This window comes from Myotis lucifugus, unplaced genomic scaffold (genome assembly GCF_000147115.1).
Source record: "Myotis lucifugus unplaced genomic scaffold, Myoluc2.0 scaffold_11, whole genome shotgun sequence".
NCBI lineage: Eukaryota > Metazoa > Chordata > Mammalia > Chiroptera > Vespertilionidae > Myotis > Myotis lucifugus.
The window spans coordinates 10,835,075-10,856,711 of record NW_005871059.1 but is presented as its reverse complement, the minus strand read 5'-3'; the positions used below and the strand labels follow the sequence as shown (position 1 = coordinate 10,856,711).

The 21,637-nt window shown below is 42.8% G+C and overlaps 1 protein-coding gene across 2 annotated transcripts in view; it reads right to left on the bottom strand.

Annotated features, from left to right (window-relative positions):
• The window catches only part of NHSL1 (NHS like 1), a 116,948-nt gene that overhangs the window by 2,236 nt on the left and 93,075 nt on the right, over positions 1–21,637 (bottom strand). Inside the window, exons 4-7 of one of the 2 annotated variants that reach the window (XM_014451870.2) lie at positions 17,859–18,051; positions 13,319–13,450; positions 4,762–7,971; positions 4,131–4,263 (exon numbers count right to left, since the gene is read on the bottom strand). In XM_014451870.2, the coding sequence (XP_014307356.1) occupies positions 4,131–4,263; positions 4,762–7,971; positions 13,319–13,450; positions 17,859–18,051 (3,668 nt within the window). The remainder of the gene's footprint in view (positions 1–4,130; positions 4,264–4,761; positions 7,972–13,318; positions 13,451–17,858; positions 18,052–21,637) is intronic. The other variant, XM_006084418.3, reaches the window with a different exon arrangement.

Genomic DNA, 21,637 nt, shown 5'->3' with positions numbered 1-21,637 from the left:
GGACTGATCCTGACTGGATTTCATGGTGCTGGCAATGAAAAGGCCTAACAGCCAATTTCCAGAATACCCTACCCCCTCTACCAAGAAGGGCCCCCACCCAGGTTCTAGAACAATTCTACAAGAGTTTGACATAAAACCAGTCTTCCTTGGCTCTTACTGGGCCATATGTCAACTCCTAGAAGTCCAACAGTCCAGAAAACAAAAGCGAACCTCCCACGCCATGTCCTGTTTCGTGACTCATGTCAGAGAACTTCTAGCTGATCAGGAAAATGTGGGGCTGTGGGGAGAGAATGAGAGAGGAGGGGCATTCAGGGAAAGTGAAATGTTTCCTGCAGGTATTTCTTGCCCTCAGTCGCTAAGAACCTCCCTGTTCCATGTGTTTTCTGCTGAGAGTGAGTCAGAGATAACGAAGCAGATGAGCCAAGTGGCCCCTTGCTGGTCTTTTCATAACAACAACTCAGTGTGCCAGGAATCCGTTAGCCAAGTACAGGTGGACTTGCTTTAAGGAAACGTGGCACATCTGATGAATAAAGATGCAGTAATATTTATTTTTCTGCTATAAAATTCTAGACTATACAGCAGGGAAAGGTTGAGAGGATGCTATCTGTACACACAGATCAAGGGTCGAACCTGAGCACTACCAACCTCTAGCTGTGTGACCTCAGGCCATTACTCATCTATACAGCACCTCGGTGTTCATACTTGTAAAATGGGGATGATGGTATCAACCTCACAGGTTTGTGAGGATTCCATGAGATAAAGAATCTATGGAGTCACATGGACCTGGGTGCACTCCCAGTGCTTAAAGCGACCTTGTTCAGTTACCTTGGGCACTTAAAATTTCTGATCCTGTTTCCTATAGGAATAGGGGAATAACAGCAGATAGCACATAATTTAGCGATCGAGATGGATGCAATATCAGCCATAAAATGTCAGGCACAGAGAAGGTGCTTAATAAACCTTTGAGTGTCACTTAGGAAAATATAATTTCCCTTCCTGCTTCTAGGTCAGGCTTCAGTGCTGTTTTCATGTGACCTGCACAGCAAGGCATGGGGGAGGGTGGGCCATGATGGCTGTCCTGGGTTTGATGCTCCCAGGGTCCTCTCCCTGCTTCTGGCCAAAAAGGAGCCACCAAAGTGGAAAACAGGAAGTAGTAAGGATGCAATTCAGAGGCTGAAAGGTGGCCAGACCTGATGTGGCACCAGCCCCTTTGGGAATGCAGAGACTGCCTATGATATCTAGGTTGAATGGTCCTGCTCAGCTGTCAATAAAAGCAATGTTCTAGAGCAGTGGTTCTCAACCTTCCTAATGCCGCGACCCTTTAATACAGTTCCTCATGTTGTGGTGACCCCCAATTTCATTGTTACAAATTGAACATAATTAAAGCATAGTGGTTAGTCACAAAAACAGTATGTAATTATATATGTGTTTTCCAATGGTCTTAGGCGACCCCTGTGAAAGGGTCGTTCGACCCCCAAAGGGGTCGTGACTTACAGGTTGAGAACCGCTGTTCTAGAGTAAGTTAATGAGCGACGTACAGAAACCGTAGAAATACTATCATCTCAGAATTGTAGAGCTGGAAAAGACTTCAGACGGTTTGGCCTGACCAAAGAAGGTGCCTGAGGTCTGAAGAGTGAAGTCACACAGCTGAATACAAGAACTGGGACCTGATGGAGTATTTTTCCATTTATAGCACATGGCTTCACAATTTCTACAGGTTGCCCCTCCAAAAGCAGCTTTGCCCATCCCATTTTTGCAGGTACTGGTTTGTGATGTCATTTTTTTGTTTGGTTTTTCAACGAAGAGGATGTGCCGAGTGCCACACAACAACCCACAGCGATCCTTGATTAAAGCTATGGCCTTCAACTGCAGATTCAGAATTAAGAGAAGGGATGGAAATTTATAAAAACTAGTGTTGTTTTTCAAGGACAGCTGTCCTCTCAAATGAGAATTAAGTCTAAACATTTGAATTCTCTGCTTTTATATTGTGTGTGTATTTTTAAAGAAGATGGCTGTAAAAGGTGCTTAAACAGTTAACTCTGGCTTGAAAACTAATTACTTCAATGAATATAAAAATTTCACACCTCAACTGGTGTGCTACATGTTCCATCTGGCTTCCAATCTGAAGGGAATTTATTTGCATTCTCAAACTTGAAAGCTGTGTTTCAATTTAGATAGTCTTTACTTTGAACTATTAGCTTAGGTACTGAAGGGGATATAAAATAAAGCCCTAAAAATCACAAACTTTAGGTGGATTTGGATTATGTCTGCTAATATACTGTCTGTGCTAAAATAAAAAACAGCACATGTCCTTGGCTTTCTCTTTACAATCCTCTCCTACGTGGCCTTTATGGCTTCCATGCGCACACAGGATAATTCAGACAGGCCAATTCCTACATCTGCTGTAGACATAATTATAATTACGCTCTAGATATAATTCTCTAGTAGGAGAAACCTCAAATTTTTCAGGGCCTCAAGAAGGTTGCTAAAATAAAATATAGAGATCTTTGGCATATTTTTAGGAAAAGCATGTTGTAATTTGGGCCCACAACAGTTGGGTTCTCACTGAGACCAAGTATTTAGTACACAGAGCGGCCAAGCAACACATCTTCCTTGCGGACTGCTGTTATAAATACATACGCCTGCACAGTTAGCAACCCAGTGCATTCCATACTAAATGAAAGCCGTCGGGTCTTGGAACAACTTCCAAACAGTTAAATACCAATTGGTTTCATTTAGTTCAGAAAATATTTATTGAGTGCTTATTATGTATCTAGCATGGTTAGTCTTAGAAACAGCTGTGTAAGCCTCTAGACATGCCATCAAAGTTGATTTCAAAGATTGCATCATTGTTTGTTTCCCTGTTTCGAGAAATAATTTGGTAACTAGCTACCTTTTTATTCCTAATGATTCAAAGAGAACAGTCAGACAAGGAACAGTCTGTGGCACAGAATGTTAAAGGAACAGTCTGTGGGGTCTTTTGGGATATTATACCAATACTAGAGCCAAGAAGTAAAAAATATAATTCTTCACAAACACCTTAATTTGCCAGCTTGTTGTTTTTTTTTCTCCCAAATTAGGTGTTTGTGTTGCATGAGGAATTTCAGGGAGGGACAGCACTATGCTTTTCATCGCATGCAATAGTTTTTGTTATATTCCAAGAATAGGGAAAATGGTCATATACAAGGTTAGTCCCACAATCAGGATTTTTTGTTTCCAGAGGGTTAAAAAAGGAACCTTGATTCAGGGCAATACAAGACTTTGGAAGCATAAGGGCATGTGTAAGAGTGATCTGAAAATACTGTGGTGAAGAAGTCTAGGAAGAAGCAAAGGTTTTATATAGAAAGTACTTGCACATATACAATCTTAATAGTTTTTACAATGTCACTGTTGTGAGAGTACTTGGCTATTTACAACCAGAAAAATGAGGCAATAAATAAAACTTTAGTGTTAAGTCCTATTCACTCAAGGTGACCACATCTGAAAAGTATAATAGTACAGGCAGTTCTTTTAAAAATATTTATTCTTTATTTTTTCAAACCCAGTAATCTCTGATGCCAGTAGGTGGCACTACCAGCATACAGTAAAGCAAGTAGATTTAATTCCTTTTGCTCCTGCTTAAAAAAGATGTACTCTCTTATTGAAACATGTAAGCAGCCGAAGAAATTACACTATAAATTCCTGGTTTTTCTTTAAAATAAACAACAATGCTGTGCCATTAGAAAGTTCCTGTCCTGTAACGCTAGTCTGTGCATCTCACGTCCACAGAACACAGCCTTCCTCCCCTGGACTGGACCAGGGCTGCTCTAATCCAACTCCTAAATACCCTGTCATATGACTGACACATTGCATTCCTGGCCAGCAAGAGCAGCGCTGACCAGAGGCATCACACTGAGCCTCTGATCCCCATGTCATCATAAAAATTAGTGGAACACAGTAAAACAGAAACTGGAGTCCGAGGAAATAAAAATATAGAAACACCTGAAAATAAATCAAGTTAATGAAAATAATCCAGTTAATGAAACCTAATTGGGTGATAGAAGAAACCTCAAGAAAGAAATATAAATCGAGGAACCATTTGGAAGAGGGGGACTCAAAAAGGAGAAGGAAATATGAGGAGTTTTGGGTACCTGTGAATAGCTGCGAAGAGGTCTTCTGTGGTCCGGGGTCTACTGGGGGTCATCACCTCATCACTCCCTTCTTCCTTAAGGAAGTCAAAGACCTCTGGGGAAGAGCCAGCCGCGTCGGGCTCCGGCACCCGGGCTATGGAGAAGCAAGCAGCAAACACAAGATTCACAAGTGACTTGAATTTCAGTCTTTCGCCAAGCTCCCAGTACGCTTCCCTGTCATTCCTGACAACGTGAGAACCACAGGGATGGGCAATGGGGTTTGATATTTTATAAATACGGGGAGCATGCTAGCCAAAGCTCTTTCTTTTGTGTTCAAGTCTAGATCTCCCAATGAAGCTCTTAAATCGTGTTGTAACGTTACTTTGTGGCTCTCCGGAAGGGAGAGTACTCAGTGCCATTTAATACCCAGCCTGCTGCAGACCACCACCCCCTCCACCCCTCTATTCTCTGTCCTTCTGTAAGCTCTACCCTTAGATCTAGATTTTTTTTTAACATTTCACACAATGCCAAGCTAGTAACCTAAGTGTGAGGCAGCGCAGGAAACCGACTGCTGGCTCTAACGTGCACACGCACCAGCCCTGTCTGCCTCGGCTGCACATGGTAGAGGAACAAGAGAGAAAACCCGACTCACGCCCTGGGTCCTGCAGAGCCGGGCAGCGCTCCTCCGCATGGCCCCCGCGGTCCACGCTGTTCTCGGTGCCTGGCTCCTCCTGCTTGGGGGCTGGCGAGGCACTGGGCTGCACCATGGGGACATTGGCTTCCCTTCTGCCTGGGGACGTGGATCCTGCAGCTCCTCCCTCAAGAACCGAGCTGCCGGAGGAGTCGGTCTCATCAGAACCAGCCGGGGCTGCACCAGTCTCGTTGGCCTCTCCCCTCGTGGGGCTGGGCACCGCTCCACTCACGTTCTCTGCTGGCTCCACTGTGAAATCTCTCTGCGGAGGTGGCACCACCAGGAACAGTTTGGGCTTCTTGGAAATGGGGGGTGGCTTCTTGCTGGGCGAAGGTGCGGGGGCCCTCTGGAGCGGGGCGGTCCCGGGGCCCGGCCCGGCCTCCGCCTCCCCGGCACTGCCCGGGCTGCGGCTCGGGCGGCCACGCTCGGCTGCACCGTCCCGGTGACCCTGACTCATGATCTTGGCAGGAGTCGGAAGCGGGCTTGTCTCGGAGGCAGGCTGGCTTTCACTCTCCATTTCATTTATGCTATTTCGGGATTTCAGCAAGGCAGATGGCTTTAAATGATACTGGGGCACCGGCGGAGTTCGTTTTTCCTGAGATGCTGGTTCAGATAGCGGCGCTCCCTGGGTTCCTGAGTTCCTTCTCACCGGCCTGAGCTGCACCGTCTGCAGGGCCTCGGCGGTGATCAGGGGCAGGGGAGGCCTGCCGCCCTCCTCCGTGGTCCCCGGCGGTCTGCAGGCCTCCTGCGGGGAGGTTGGCTGGCTAGACTTTTTGAATGAAGGCCTGGCATCTTTCATCAACTTGGGGTCGAGTGGTGGGGCAGGAGGAGGGACCGAGGAGGGTAAAGAGGGTGGAGGGGGTAGCACCGAGGCAGGTGAGCCCAGAAGGGGGCTCCGGGCGGTGGGGGGAGGAGGAAAGCCTGCGTCGGGAGAACAGAAGGGAGTGAGAACCTCTGGGGGTGGAGGGGGGAACAGGGGAGACCGAGGCAGAGGGCCCTCGGGGGAGTCTGCTGAAGGCGGCGGAGGAGGGAGGAAAGGAGACGTGTCCGCGGGACATGGAGACGAGGGAGAGGGGAGAGAAGGGGCAGCAGGCAGAGAGGCCGGCGCCGAGTCCAGCCTCCTCACCGTCCCGCCTCCCTCCGTGGACGTGTTAGAGGACAGGGACGTGGACGAGGAGGAGATGGAGACCGAAGACACCAGGGAGGACTTCCTCTCTGGAACCTTGGGCTTGGGCTTGCCCTTCCCATTGGCGGGCGACATGGACTTTAAAAACACAGGCACGGGGGTGAGCGCGGTGGGCGTGTTGGACTGGCTGGAATACCCGCTGGAGGGGGAGGTGACCCGGTGGGCCTTCTCAGGCGACGTGGTCTTTGGTTTGACGGAGCCGCCGGGCAGGTGGGGCGCAGCGGCCCTGCACCCCTCCGGGACGTGGCGGCCCGGCCCGTTGCCAGTTGGCGCCCCGCTGCCAGCCGCACGGCCCCCGCCGGGGCTCGCAGGGTCGTCCTGCAGGCCCGTGTAGTCGATATAGTAGCCCCACGGGTCCGTGTACTCGGACTTGACGCTGCTCGTGTCGCTCTGGGACGGGGTGACCCCGCCCGGCGCGCAGCCATGGGGTGCGGTGGCCGAGGCCAGGCTGCTGCCCCCGCTGACGGTGCTCTGGCTGCGGGAGCGCGGCAGCCACGGCTCCTCCAGGTCGCTGCAGGGGCTCTGCGAGGGCGACAGGCCGCCCTGGCCCCGGAGGCTCAGCTGCAGCGAGTGCTGGAGGGAGGCGATGAGGCTCTCGTTGAGCACCTGCCCGTTGGCCTGGCCGTTCTTCTTGGGGACCCTGCGCAGCGAGTCCGTCCGAGAGGGGGGCAGGGGCGGCTTCTTTGCTTTCTTCAAGGAGATGTTTCGAGAATGGGATTTGTCCCCCTGGTTCTTCGGAGCTCTTCCATCAAACACATTGACCACGCTGTGCCTGGGGTTCCCAAAGCCATTGCTGCTGTTGCTGCTGCACAGACTCCCGGGCCCGGGCCCAGCATCGGGGTGCACAGATGCGTAGTAGCCATCGTGGTCCTCTGAGTACAGGGACCTGGCGCCCTCTCTGTGGCACGTGTGGTCCAAACTGCAGCTGCTCATGTTACTTCCAGGAGTGGAGCAACCAGGAGTCGCCACGTGAGGCTTCAGGGGGGATGCCCGCCCGCTCCCCGAGGCACTGTATTCCCAGGGCTCCCCGCCACCATGCCCCCCGCCTCCTGAGTAACTGGGCTCGCTCTGGCCGTCCACGTCCTGGGGGTGGGCTGGGAAGTTCGGGTTCCTTCTACAGGTATAGGCCATGGCTTGGGACCCGTTCTCCTGGTTTGCTGGGGTGTTGAGGGAGACTGCCGAGTCACAGAGGGCCAGGAGCGTGGCTGCCCTGGGCGGGTGGGGGTCGAAAGCCCGCGAGACGATGGTGGAGGGGCCCTCACTCCAGGTGCCACTGGGAGACGGGCGGTCGCCTTCACCAGAGTGCCTGGGCAGCAGGTGGTCTCTGGGTCTCACCTTCGTGTGGGAAGAGGAGCTGGTCATTCTACTGTCCAGCTGCCCCAAACTCTGAGCAGTCTGGATAGCAATAACCTCTGAGGAGGAGGAGAGGGTGGCGTTGGGGATGACGCTGGTGCTGTACGTCCCGTGGGGAGACACCACGCACGCTGGGCTTGCTCTGTTTTCACTCTCAAAGCGCCTCAGCTCCTGAGATTTGGGCCTAAAAAGCGTCCCGGTCCTTGAGGCACCTCCTAACTGCCCTGGGTTTTCGAACGTGCCATCCAGGTCTTGCGCAGGGCCTGGGGCGCCCGGCCGGGGCTCCAGGGACTGAATGCTGGCCCTCGCTCCGGATCGGGGGAGGCTGTGGAAACCCACATCGGTGTTGAGGCGAGAGGGGAACACGATGCCCGCAGAATCGCTCAGCACAGACATGTTCCCGGAGGAGCCTGACAAGTGGCTCATCTGGGCGGCGATGCCCTGCCCCTTCTGGGCCCTGATTCTCCTCATGGAAGGCGGCACGACCTTCACCTCCTCCGTCTGGCAGCTGGAGTCCCGGGTTTCCGAGCGCTGCCCCGCAGACCGGCAGCCGCCAAGCCTTCCTAGTGTGGAGCAGTGGTCGGGGGCGTACACCGAGTGACCACCAACACCATCCTGGCCGGTGCCAGAGGCTGCAGATAAAGCAGAAGGAGGCTTGTTACCTAAAACTCGGTCTCTTAGTTCATTACCTGAACCCTCACCTCTTTCTGACTCTGCTGTATTTAACATAACACACACACACAAACTTCTCTATTTCATCTAGTTTCTTTCCTCCCATAGGCACCTGAGTGAGTTTAAATAGTTACCAAATAGCTCCTAAAATAAAAGTACTTATGAATTTCATGTACTTAATTTATACTTCCAAATCCTCCTATAGATTAATTCTTAGGTACCCCCTTTGAGATCAAGGCTGAGAGCTCTGTGGAAGGTTTACTTTTCAATAACCTTTCGGTTTTGTAAAGATTTCAAAGTAGCCAGTCACCTACGAGGCGCCTGCCCAGAGCATCTGTCTGTCATTCAGGGACTGACTTTTCCAAAGACAGATGAATGTAGCAGTTCAACAACAGGGCTTCAAAGATACCATTTATGAAGGATATGGGTATAAAACAGTGTTAATTTCTGTGGCAGAAGAAAATCCTAAGAAAAAGAAAAATGATTTATAGGCCCATCTGTGTTTCAAACATTTCTATTATCCAACTCAAGCCATTATCATCTGTCTGTCAGTGACATTCAAAATTCAACAGCAATCTGTTGTGTGCTGGTAGGGAAAAAGCAGCGGGAACTGATCCAGGGAGCGTTTCCTCAAATTAGCGTTATTCATTTCTTGGAGCTTTACAAAAAGAAAAAAGCACAAGGAAGGCCAAACAGAGAGGGAAGTGGAGGAGAAAACACCTCAAATGTAGATAACAGTTAGATTTCAAGTACCTAGGAAAGAACAGAAGCTTTAAAAAAAATCGTGAAGGCAAAATGTACAGAGAAAAAAATCAATTCATGCAGAGTAATCATTAGGACAAATTAAGTCTTGAAAATTAGTAGCAAAACCACAGTTCTCTCTGGACAGTTCTCACCCAGCAAGGACCCGAAAAGAGCTCAAGCAGGGGCTTGCTGAGTGATGCTGGTTGGGCACCCACCAGCACCACTGCTCACCAGCAAGCACCAAGCACGCTGGGTGATGGGATTCGGGAGCCCTCCCTCCACACCCCACATTAATCCCCGAGTGCAACTAAAGCCTTGTGCTCATCCAAACAGCAAAGCACTTAACTAAAATGGCAGCAATGTTCCTGGGACAAACCAAGATGTCACCCTGTGGAGGCAGGCACCCAGCACAAAGCCCTGCCCTTCACGGTGCTGATGGAGAATCATTTTTGCACTCGTATCTCGACCCAACAGGATCCATTTCCTTCTCCTTCCCCTCTGCCAAGTACCCACTCACTAAAGATACACACAAACTCACACACGCACACTCACACACATATGCATATGAGGTTCTCCCTTAGAAAGAGCAGGAGCAAGCAAGAGGGCAGGAACAGAAGAAAAATCCACTTTGAGGAAAGAGAAACAAAAGGTACACGTTTTGCCATTTGGTACAAGTATAGAAGGTGGGAGCCTGGCTTGTATGGCTCTATCAGTTTGTACTAGTTTGATTCCAAACATTCAAGATACCTAGTCTACTCAATGATGGGATTTAATATCCTTTCTCACCCCCCCCCCCAAAAAAATTATAGTAGTTTTTGCATGGGATCAATGGTAGATTTTTAACTGTCTCTAAGGCCCATAATGTCCTACTTATTTCAGGTTACAATTTTGAACGTGAAACCATTCTAGGCTTCTGAAAATGGGAATATAGCCACTTCTTCCCCATCTACAGCCAAGTACAATTTTCTTATTAAGATAACCCTATTTTTCTAAAGACCTTTAAAAATGGAAAAACTCATATACATTTAACAGAGAGGCCACCAAAATTCTATTCCCAAAACAGGTCCTCCAATATTTTCACACTACAAAAAGTGTCACAATATTACAGATTCAGATGCTACATTGATTAGAATTAAAGATCAAAACCAGACTACAACAAGAGAACTACAAACAATTATAAACAATCAGATGCTGCTAAAAATATTGATGGGATTTATCTGATTTAAAAATATAGTGTAAAGAAATAATTATGTATATATATTTTTTACTTATTATATAATACTATAAGGGTTTTTCAATTTTTAAAGAACACATGTAATCAAAGATAGAAATCTACTAGTTAATTTTAAGGTTTACATAGGATTTTTAAAAAGTCTTATCAGCACCTGTAACTAATATATTATTGCATGTCAAGTATAATTGAAAAATAAATCTTAAAAAGTCTTGGCAGGTCTTTAGTAATGTTTTTAATACAAACTATCAGAAATTATTCAGAAGGAGATTCCTTTAAATGAGGCTTTTTCTGCTTGGGAAACGCATATTGGGATAAGTTCCAGAAATAGCCAAATATAATTACACATCAACAAAATAATCCTGAGTCTAAAAAATAAAAGAAACCTCACAATAGGGAGTTCAAATATATTTCAATGTATGTTTAAGATAAGATTAAAGAAAAAAATTAAAATTTTATCCAATTTATTTAAATGGAAGGCAACAAATAATAAGTCATCAAATATGCTTTGGAAGTAAATAGAAAATATCATAACCTTGATTTTAAAGTGTTATATATTAGCTAGTCTCTAGAGTCCATTTACGTATTTTGAAGTAAAAGCTGCATATAATTAAGCATAATATAAATATAACTCTAATTCTGGACACACCTCTGGTTAGATTTTTAAAAAATCCAAAGCCCTGGCAACCTGGGTAGTGTTTAGTGGACAGGACATCTAGAAAATTCCTAAAATGAATAAAGAAAAAAATATGATTCAATTTTTTTCCCTAAATGTTACTGTATTCAAATGTTATTTTTCCCTTATTCTATCCACCATTCCTTCCAACTAGTCTACCTATAAAACTAGTCATTGTGCCCTGGCCAGTGTGCAGAATGGTTAGAGCACTGGCCCTGCACCAAAGGGTTGTGGGTTCGATTTCCAGACAGAGGCACGTACCAGGGTTGCAGGTTCAATCAGGGCAAGTGTGAGAGACAACCAACCGATGTGTCTTTCTCACATCAATGTTTCTCTCTTTCCCACCCTCTTTCACACTCTCTAAAAATTAATGGAAAAAATATCCTCGAGTGAGGATAAAAACAAAAAATGAGAGGCATTGTCTAATTGTCTTTTTTTTTAAAAAATAGTTCTAACTTAGATATAGCTGTCTCAGAAGACCTCCAGCTGTGATCCAGGTCATATCATTGACTGTGCAATGACATCAGCTGCTGCATATCTGGCAACAATCACAACATTGATGATATGGGGAAAGCTATTTTCTTTCCTCCAGCCTTAAGAGTGGTTCCATGTCACATGCAAAAGAGAAATAAACATGAGCTCCAGGGGCTCAAACATTCATTTAAAAAATATTACAATGACAGAAGATATGAGTTACCAAGCTGGCCAAATCATTCCAGTGAAGTCAAAGAGGCAAGTGAGGGATTGGCCCATAGTGGTTGGCTCAGTAAAAAAAATGATAAATGTTCATAATTCTGAGGTTCTAGAATTCATATTACATACATATATGGATAATTTATACTGAATACTTAATGTGCATGTGCATCTTATCTGGGCCAAACTATTCTTACACCCTTTGCACAAAGCCATCCAAAACCTAGCTTTCCAACCAATTAAAATGTAGCCTACTCTTGAAACGTCAACCTTGTTATCTTACAAAGGGTCTATCTTTAAAGTTGCTCCTTTTGGTTAAGACACATCTCTTAAAGATCAGTTCAAATACAAATGTTACCTGAGTCCTGTAAGAGATTAGCTCATTAAGCACCTACCGAACATACATATACATATTAATTTCTCAAATTAATTAGCCGTCATCTAAAAGAGAAAAAAAAGTCTGAAGGAACAATACAGAAGGACTGGCCACTAAAAAAAGCAGCATGTGGGGGCATGAACCAAAGGCAGACCGCACAATCCGGTGGGTGTAATCTTGCCTTTGTTCTAACCCCTGTGTTATGGGATAAGACGAGCACCTGGACGTCATCTGGGTCACTGGAGCTACCTAGAGCAGAAGCAAAGCTCTGCTATTCTTGTCTCGTTGCTGCAGTCTGGAAGGCAGAGCATACATACTGGGGAACTGAATGGCAGTCAAAGAGGAAATGTCACATAAAGAAGAATGAGCAGGGGTGCTGGAAAAACATACATAGGAGCAGTGTCTATAGCCCCTGGAAGCTGAAATGCTACCTCAAAGTGCTATAACAGGCATACCACTATGGCTAGGATACATTCATTTTAACTAAGAGGCAAGTTCAGAAGGAAGAATTCTGAGTTTCTAGAGTAAAACCTTTAACAATAAATGACAGTAAAAACATCAGGTGAAAGTACTCATAATGAAATAAGTTCAGAGGTTGGCTGAAGAGAAAGGCACGTTTCTAGAAGGGTAGTATTAAGTTCCCTACAGTAATTACAAATAGTAGTACCAGATACCGAGGGCTTCCTTTATATTAATTCATTGAATCCAAACAACCCTCCCTTGAATGGGAAGCAGACTCAGAGAGGGGAAGGAACCAGCCGGAGGTCACCCAGAGAGTTAGTGGCAGAGGTCGGGTCCACATCCAAGCAGCCTGGCGCCAGAGTCCCTGTGCTGACCCAGTCTGCCTTGTTGCCTCTGCAGACATTCCTGATGGGCCCATTAAAAAACAGAGAAGAAGTGAAGATAGAAAGAGGAGAATGAAGAGATTATCCACAGTGTATATACAGATAAGCAGAAACAAATGGATAAGTGAATAATGAAGTAAACAACCTCTCCACTAGCTAGTTTTTTTGTTTGTGTTTTTTCTGTTTTTATCACAGGTTGAAAAATACTGACTCAAAATCTATGAAGTTGTTTCATTGGAAGTACAGAAATGCACTATCCAACCTAAATGACTTTTTTCTATCATACTAGTAGTTACTAATTATCCCCCACTGCTGTCTCTTTGATGACAATGCCACCGATATTGTCAGTATAACTAATGAAGTCCATTTTCGTAACTTGAAGCTCTAGAATGAGTTTTCAGTTTTATGAAAACTTTAAAATCTAAATGAAAAGTAAATTTCATTGTGGCAATTCCCCACTGTTCAGGTACATGGAGATGATGACGTAACTGTGAGTTTCTACCATCCCAGTGAACAGTTTTCATATTAACTTCTCGTCTTACCTTGTCACCAAAATTCAATACATCATCTGCATGGGGTGTTAAGATTGGAACTCAGTGCCTCATTCAGAAAAGAAGCTGGCCCTTTGGGGCACCGAATGGCTATCAGAATGTATCGATTTCATAAGCATCACAGATGAGGTTAGCACAGGAATGCTGAGCAGCAATGAGGGGCAACAGAATACAGTTCTGATGAGCCATACCTAGCTCCTTGTGTATGTTGTCAGGGACTCCTGTAATAGTCTTTCTCCTTTTGACTTTCTTCGGTCGTCTTACCAGAGTGTCTGTGTAAATTAGAGACCGCCGAAGGCTGGCCTGGCGATCGAAATTCTCCCCTAATGTAGAGTAGTAGAACAAGCAAAGCAATGTTATTTTCAAGCAAGCTGACACCATGCACTTTCTTCCAGAAGCTTGTTGTCAAATGCTAAGAAGGTATTAATAATGATGTTAGCCAGTCATGTGGTGATGAATGAATGCTGAAGGGCAAAAAAGGAAGGAAAGCACATTATCATCATAAGGCTCTTTTCCAATTTCTCTGTGTGTGTCCTTCCAAAGGAAGCACCTGGATCTCATTTCCAAATGAGCTGGAGTGGAAAATGCAAATTTGTTAACAACACGCCAGAAGAGTGATTCTGCATTATTTTAAACATGAGTCATCTGGGAAGTGCTTCACGTAGGTCCTCTGGTCTCAGACATCACTCATTACATCAGCGTGCATGTGATGATGGCAATAAATGTATCTTAATCATTTAGTCAACTCCAGAGACCATCACAATGTCCCATCCTATGTGATGAAACAGATAACTTAGTCAAGAACTCTCAGATGAAGAGTTTTTCTTCCAGTCAAGGAGGCCAACGATTTGGACAGACTGTGGAAATGAGCTGTGGTGTGAGATACTATAATGAAAAATAAAAGCCTTATAATGATAAAGTACTTTTACCACAATGAGACCCAGTAGCACTGCTGTTGTTAAAGCTGGACTGCTTTAGTTCACAGTCACTTGCAATAGTTGATATGAATTTAGATATTCAGGTAATGCTGCAATCAATCCCCAAATGTCAGATCCACAGGACTTCTTCCTCTCGAGAATGTGAGCTTGTGTGATTGACACACAATGGGAAAACATTAAAAAATAAAGTATCAGTTTTTGATTGGTCTGCTTTAAATGACTTGCCAGCTTAATTAAAGAAAGCTTCATAGCACTGACCTTGTCAAGTGGTTACATCCTCAAAAAGAGATTTTAAAAATACATATATACACACAAATTATGTACTTCCATCATTCTTTTGTTGTGAGAAAAGTATAAAAGCAATCTCTCTTTTTAGCAATATTGACACATTCAAAGTGGGTATTTTGTGAACAAGGTACTTTCTATTATAATAGCAATAAGTTGTAAATAAAACTTGATCTAATCAAAACAGACAATAAAAGAGCTGAATGATCAAACTACATTTCACCTACTAAGGAACAAACTTCAACTTGAAAATGCTTGCCTCTTTGTTCCTAATGGAGGAAAACAGAAACCACTGAGAGAAGACCCTGCAACACCAGAAGGTACCATCGCTGTAACAAACGTGTCGCTCTGTGCAACAACATATAAGGTGTTTGTAAGTGGCAAGTCATGCCTTGAATGGTCCATTAGTTCCCTGCAGCAGAGGGGAAAATACTTCCTTGTATCAAGGCATTAAGAATGGTTAAAACATTAATAGATAGTTGCATTTAGTCTCCAGTTTTGCTTCCTAAACAAAAACAAAAGATAAACCACTCAAGCTCCCAGGAAATTAAGAAACAAACCATGAGGATAGACATCACCATTAAAGATGTCAAACTCGCCCTGGCTGGTTTGGCTCAATGTTCAGAGTGTTGGCCTGTGGACCAAAGGGTCCCGGGTTTGATTCCAGTCAAGGGCACATGCCTGATAGATTCCCAGTGGGGGGTGTGCAGGAGGCAGCCGATTAAAGATTCTCTCTCATCATTGATGTTTCTCTCTCTCTCTCCCTCTTCCTTCCTCTCTGAAATCAATATAAATATTTTGGGAGAAAAAAGTTATCAATTAAATAAATAAAAATAAAGGCGTCAAACTCTCCATCTTGCACTGTTACCTAAAAGGACTGTGTCCCCTGCTGGACTATACATTTCTTGAAGGCAGGGACTACGATTCATGTCATTGCCTGACATAAAATAGTTATTCAGTAAATACTGAATATTCAGTAAATATCTGAGAGGGATTGAATCATTCTCTTTCACTGAAAAATGGCATTAGTCAGTCATGCTTACTACTCAGAAATAAATTTTGCTGGCTCAAACATCAATACAAAGCCAGTTTGTAAAAACTGCTTAAGTATGTTTACCCACTCTTATTTTCCAGGTGGAAGAGTTGTTATCCCACATGGCAAATTATGAAACATACTCATATATACATTTTACTTTAAACATTTTTTTCTCTTCAACATTTAGAACATGCTGAGTCCCATAGAACTACAACCAAAGGGGTTAAATTGGTTTTCAAGCTTGCAGCTCATTGCGCTAATGTTCTACCTCTATGCCTGGCGGGTTTTACTTTGGATTTGAAGTAATATATTTGTCGGCACTTTTCCCTCAGCTGAACCTTACTGAAAATCAACTAGAAGGTCAATGTTTACCCAAATAAATGAGCATTTGACAATTCCCAACAGGAAGGTACATTTTTATCTCAAGAGTCATCTGGAGCTTTAGAAAATGTCATTTAAATAGCAGGAAACTGTCTAACCCATGTCAATTCAACTACTAAAAGTGACAATTTTTAATTTGATGCCTTTTTATACCAGAATTATAGAAAAACTACTCCCTTTATGAAATATATGTATGTGTGTGAACACATGCATCCAGAAAATGGATCAATACATATGTAATTAGGAATTACATTTAATTTCTACATTTCTAAAAACATTAATCACACAAAAATAAATTGCATTTTGATATAACTCATATTGCTCTTTTTTTGTCATTAACCTTTCCTGTGTGGCATTCTGAAGGCCTCTTTTTAAATTTTATGTAATTCTTATCAAACGGGAGAGAATTAAAGCTCAAAGAAAGGACACTGTCTCCTGTTGTGACAATGCATTTCATTGTAAATAATTCATTACTCCTAAAATTCTAGTTACTCTCCTTTAAATTTACTAATGTCACAATAATATATTTTATCCTAATTCCATTATGGATTGTCATATTTCATAGCACAATCTATTTATAATATTATTCCTGAGGCATTTAATCATACATAATTACATTTCTGCTGCATTTAATCAATCAAATAATGTAATGCATATTCTTACAGAAAATATGCACCTATGTATTTCATTGAGCAATAAACATTATACTTTGTTCTGAAACATAGCTACTTAAAATAATAATCTTTAAAAAAATATGATCTCTAGGTGAACAAGAATCACATTCAGAAAGATCAATGATGTTATCTGCAAAGAAAATAGATTAAAGTGCCATGATATTCTTCCTTTAAGGCTTATGCACAATAAATGTGTGAAACGCACATGGAATTTAAAATAATTCATGCACTTATTTATTACATTTCTCTGGAATTCAAAATGAGTTCTAAAAGTAATTTTTAAGTGCAAGGTTTTTAAAAATTCTCCAATAACTATCAAAATGTCATTAGTCCTTTAAAAGTTAACCAATGCCATGGAAAAAGCTTTCTAATGGCAGTCAACAGCAATAGTCTCAGAAATGCAGCAAGTGTGCTATGGTTTTCACCCTAATTTTTAATGAAAACTCATCCTTACTGGTCACCTGATTTCTTTTAGATTCTAGCCCTGTAAGCCTTGCTTTGTATGGACTGATAATCAATGATGACGATCGGTACTCTATTTCTTTCTAACACACAGTCCAATGGCTGAAGCTATTAACTCTTAACACATCTATTTTGCACTGTGTACATGCCCACCAATGTGATAAAACAGGAAAATTTTGTTATTTTTAACAGCTCATCTAAGTTTGTGAAATACTGACTTTGAACTTCATGTACCTTGTAATTTGTCACCTTTAATTATCACAGGTGATTAAAACTTGACCATACTATTCTAAAAGAACTTGAATTTTACATGTGGCAACTAATATTTATATTCTAAAAATTTATATTAAAAATGAACTTTTATTTGAAGATTGTAGAATTCAAATTTTAGGGATCTAAATCTAACTTTACCATCCTATTGGGTTTTCTTTAAAATATGTTTTATAGTTATTATTAATTCACTTGATATTTTTATTTCAAGTAATTGTTCCCTCTTTTACCTGAGAAAACAAAAAGGTAAAATCTATCATTAAGAAATACCACAAAATTGTTATTTCTTTACTTTTATAAATATTACTTAAAATAGCCCTTTAGGAAAAAAATAACACATAATTTTTCTTATCCAAAATCACATTTAGAATATGTCTCCATATAATCAAAATATTTTTTAAAGGTAAGTCAATTTAAAAAGACAGGCTTTAAATGAGTGGCTGGACCATGGAGTTCTTCCACATCAATCTTTGGTGACACAGTCTTCTAACTTAAAAGCAACAGCTATTTTACATGTACACACACAAATATGTTTTAGTATTCCCTTCATTAAGCAAAGGAATATACACATATTACAGCTTTCCCTCTGATGTATAAAATGCTAAGTGCATATGACAACAACAACAAAAAGCCACAGCCATTCTCCGGAGTACATTTTGAACCTTGTCTACACAGCGAAGCATACCGGTTATGTTAATAGGAACCACATCAGCCTGGACTGTCTGGGCATGCAGTCGCATCTTCTCTTCTGGTGTTGGCAAGGGAAGAGACTGGGCCCAGTTCGTCTGAGTATTAAGGTCAGGGAGGTCACTTGAGGTTGGCGTTTTAGGTCTCCTGATGGAAATATGTCTTTCCTCTTCCAAGGAAGAGATAGAACCCTGTAGGGGGAATGAGGAAAAAGAAGCCACAGTGTGTAAAGAGATGACAGAAACATTTTTTTATATTTAAACTGATTTGAAGCAAAAAACAAACAAACAAAAACAAAAAAAACACCTGGTCACATTTAGGAACAGAAGCAATGGTTTGCAAGAACTCTGCTCAGCATCCTGAGCATGACCGGTAATATTTATGATTTGCAGAGGCCAGAGTCCCTGCCTAAACCATGACTGTGAAAGGTTTTGCTGACCCACAGAATCTTAAGTTCTTCCTGTTTCCTGTGGTCAGAAGATTATGGATTCAGTTTAACATAAGAAGCCCCGAGACACAACACGGCTGTGACCATCAATTTCCATTTTTATTAAAATGTAGTTTGGCTCAAAATAATTTCTAGCCTCAATCTCATTTCCTTTAGGCTCTGGCCTCAAGGGACATTTAGAAAATGATAGAGCTATTGTTGTTTGACTACTTGTGCTCTTCTGAAACCATTTATATGGAAAAATATCTGTGTGAAATTGTTTACTTATAAGAAGCTGACTAAAGCTGTGCTCTGAGCCTTATCAGAATTCCATGAGAACATTTCTAGCAGTGTCGGTTTTGATACAGATTAACATCCTAACTGGGGACCATCTTTAATACCGTTCCTCCCATAACATCTTAAAAAGTGTAAGCAAGTGCCCTAACTGGTTTGGCTCAGTGGATAGAGCGTCGGCCTGCGGACTCAAGGGTCCCAGGTTTGATTCCGGTCAAGGGCATGTAACCTTGGTTGCGGGCACATACCCAGTGGGGAGTGTGCAGGAGGCAGCTGATCGATGTTTCTCTCTCATCGATGTTTCTAACTCTCTATCCCTCTCCCTTCCTCTCTGTAAAAAATCAATAAAGAATGAATATATATATATATATATATATATATATATATATATAAAGTGTAAGCAAGAAAGCTGTTTTGGCAAGCATCTGATGATGGCCCCGTGGCAACTGGGTTGGTGAGAAGGAAGCTCCAAGAATTCAAAAGAAATACACTGTGCTCAGGCACAACAACAAAAAGGGGTAATTGACTTTTGTTGGGAGATGGCAGTTTATAATAAGAATAAATGTATAAGAACAGTTCTTCAAGTTGAAAGCATTTAAACTACCACCTATGAAAACAAGGCACTTAAAAGAGTTTTATTTAAGAATAAAAAGTCAGTGAATCTTCCCAAGGGAACACCTATAAAACCCGGACCCAGGTCACTTCAGCAGCTCTCCTCTCCCTCAAAGCAAGGGTAACTGCTGTCCTGACTTCTAACATCACAGCGTCCTTGGCCTGTATTGAACTTTCTGTAAAGGAAAAGTTCTGCAGGTCTCTTTTGTGACTTCTTTCACCCAACATTTCATTTGGAAAGATTGATACTTTTTAAAAAAATACATATTTTTTATTGATTTCAGAGAGAAGAAAGGTGAGGAAAGGAGAGATAGAAACATCAATGATGAGAGAAAAATCACTGATCTGCTGCCTCCTGCACGCTCCCTGCTCCCCAAATGGGGATCGAGCCTGCAACCTGGGCATGTGCCCTGACTGGGAATCGAATCGTGACCTCCTGGTTCATAGGTCAACACCCAACCACTGAACCACACCAGTCAGGCAAGGATTGATCCATTTTTAAAAAGCATATGTTGATGCCTTTTTGGATTAAATGCAAGTTTTTAAGAGGACATCAGTAAGAAATCTATAGAAACCCATCATTTAGAAATCTCAAACACTTAGAAGAGAACACTGTCATCACTACTGTTAATGAATTAACCTTCCCACACAATACCTGTATTTATTCTACAAGTACCGCACTCCGCAATCTGAAGAGGGCTACACAGAACAGATGAAAATGGTTTGGCGTGTTAGGGATAGGGTCTTAGGTGAAGAATCCAAACACCTGAGTCTACTCACTTTATAACTTACAGTCAAGGGACCTTTAGGCTGTTCCGAAATGTTGAGGTCCCTTGCTGTAAAATGGGAATATCCTGTACTCTTAGGACCTCATGAGATGATAGCTGTGGAAATGTCTAGGACAGTTAAATGTCATGGCCATAAAGGTGGTGGTCATATAAATGCGACTTCACGAAAACAAAACCATGAATTGACAAGTACCTGCACTTTTCTTCTATTGCAAGACTTTCCATAATAAATGCATTATAGAAATAAAAATATAAATTATATAACTAGACATCTCAGTATTTTTTACTTTAAATTCTTAATGCATAAAACATGTAAAATGATAATCTACTTTCTTTTCCACCTAAAGAAACTATAAAATGTCTGTAATTAAATAACGAACATACTCAATTGGAGTATATGTTACTGACATCTTAATCATGATACTAAATTACACCATATCCATTCATGTTTGATCTGACACTGGTTACAGCTCCTACAGATCCTGAAAAGACAAAGGAATGTTTGAGTCGGCCGCAGCAGCTAAGCCAGGCTGACATAAATCAATTATTTCTGCCCCCTTTGCAGTTGTGCTACTCTTGTTAAGTTTGATTTATAATACAGATTCTCTACTCTTACACTGTAGCTACACATACACATAAATTAAAGAAAATTTTGAGAATTTCATATCAATTTGTATAAAGGTCACATGTCTGAGGATGAAGCTTAATCTAGTAAATTAAAAGGTCACTCCAATTTTCTGACATATTTACATAGAAATAATTCCCCAGGCAACCTTGAAATATAACACAAATTTCGAAGGCCGTAAGAAGCACATCCTAACTGAAAGTTTTAAAAGAAAGGAAAGCTTCAGATGGCCAGAGAATAAACAGCACGGTGACATCCTGCGGAGAGGGTTCCCGTTTCGTGTGACGTCCGCTGGAGGGACCTGGAGGAACTCAGTTCTGTGGTTTGCATGCGTCTCAGAGGTGCTCATCAGGCCTTGTAACCTACTTTTCTTTTAGTTGTCAGAATCGATAACTATCACAATGGAACGGTACTTCAGTTAGCTTCGTTACCATGGGACGATCACCAGGGACAGCTCCAATGTGACAACTGACAAAGATCATCTGTTTTGTAAAGAGCTCCCTTCATTTCAAGAAAATTTCCCAGACCAGCAGGGCACAGGTAACGTTACATGCAGAGTGACTGTTAGATAGTGCTACAACCTACTGAAGAAAATTTGAAAACCAGGATGGTATGACTTCCAAAATGACCTGACCCTTGCCTCCTAGTATTTATAAATGCAGCAGGCACACAGAAAAAAACCTCCTGCATCTCAATGGCAGAACACAGCACAAGTACTCCATTAAGACAGACATGGAACGCTCCCGATTACTACCTTAGCCTCTTCTCTGGCCTGCACGCTTCTGTCCTTGTTGACTACCCTCCCGTACTCCTCCCCTCCCAATAGCGGATTTTCCCAGCACCACAGCCAGGGCCATGGTGCTCCTCCCTCCTCAAACCCTCCCAGATCCTTACTAATGGGCCTACAAAAACCCCTACGAACGGGATCTAATGAACTTGGCCCCCCCTGCCAACAAATGACCCTCATCCTCCAAACTAGCCTGGTCCCTTGTTTTATTCAGCCCAGCCACATCCCCCCTTCCCCGAGTTCC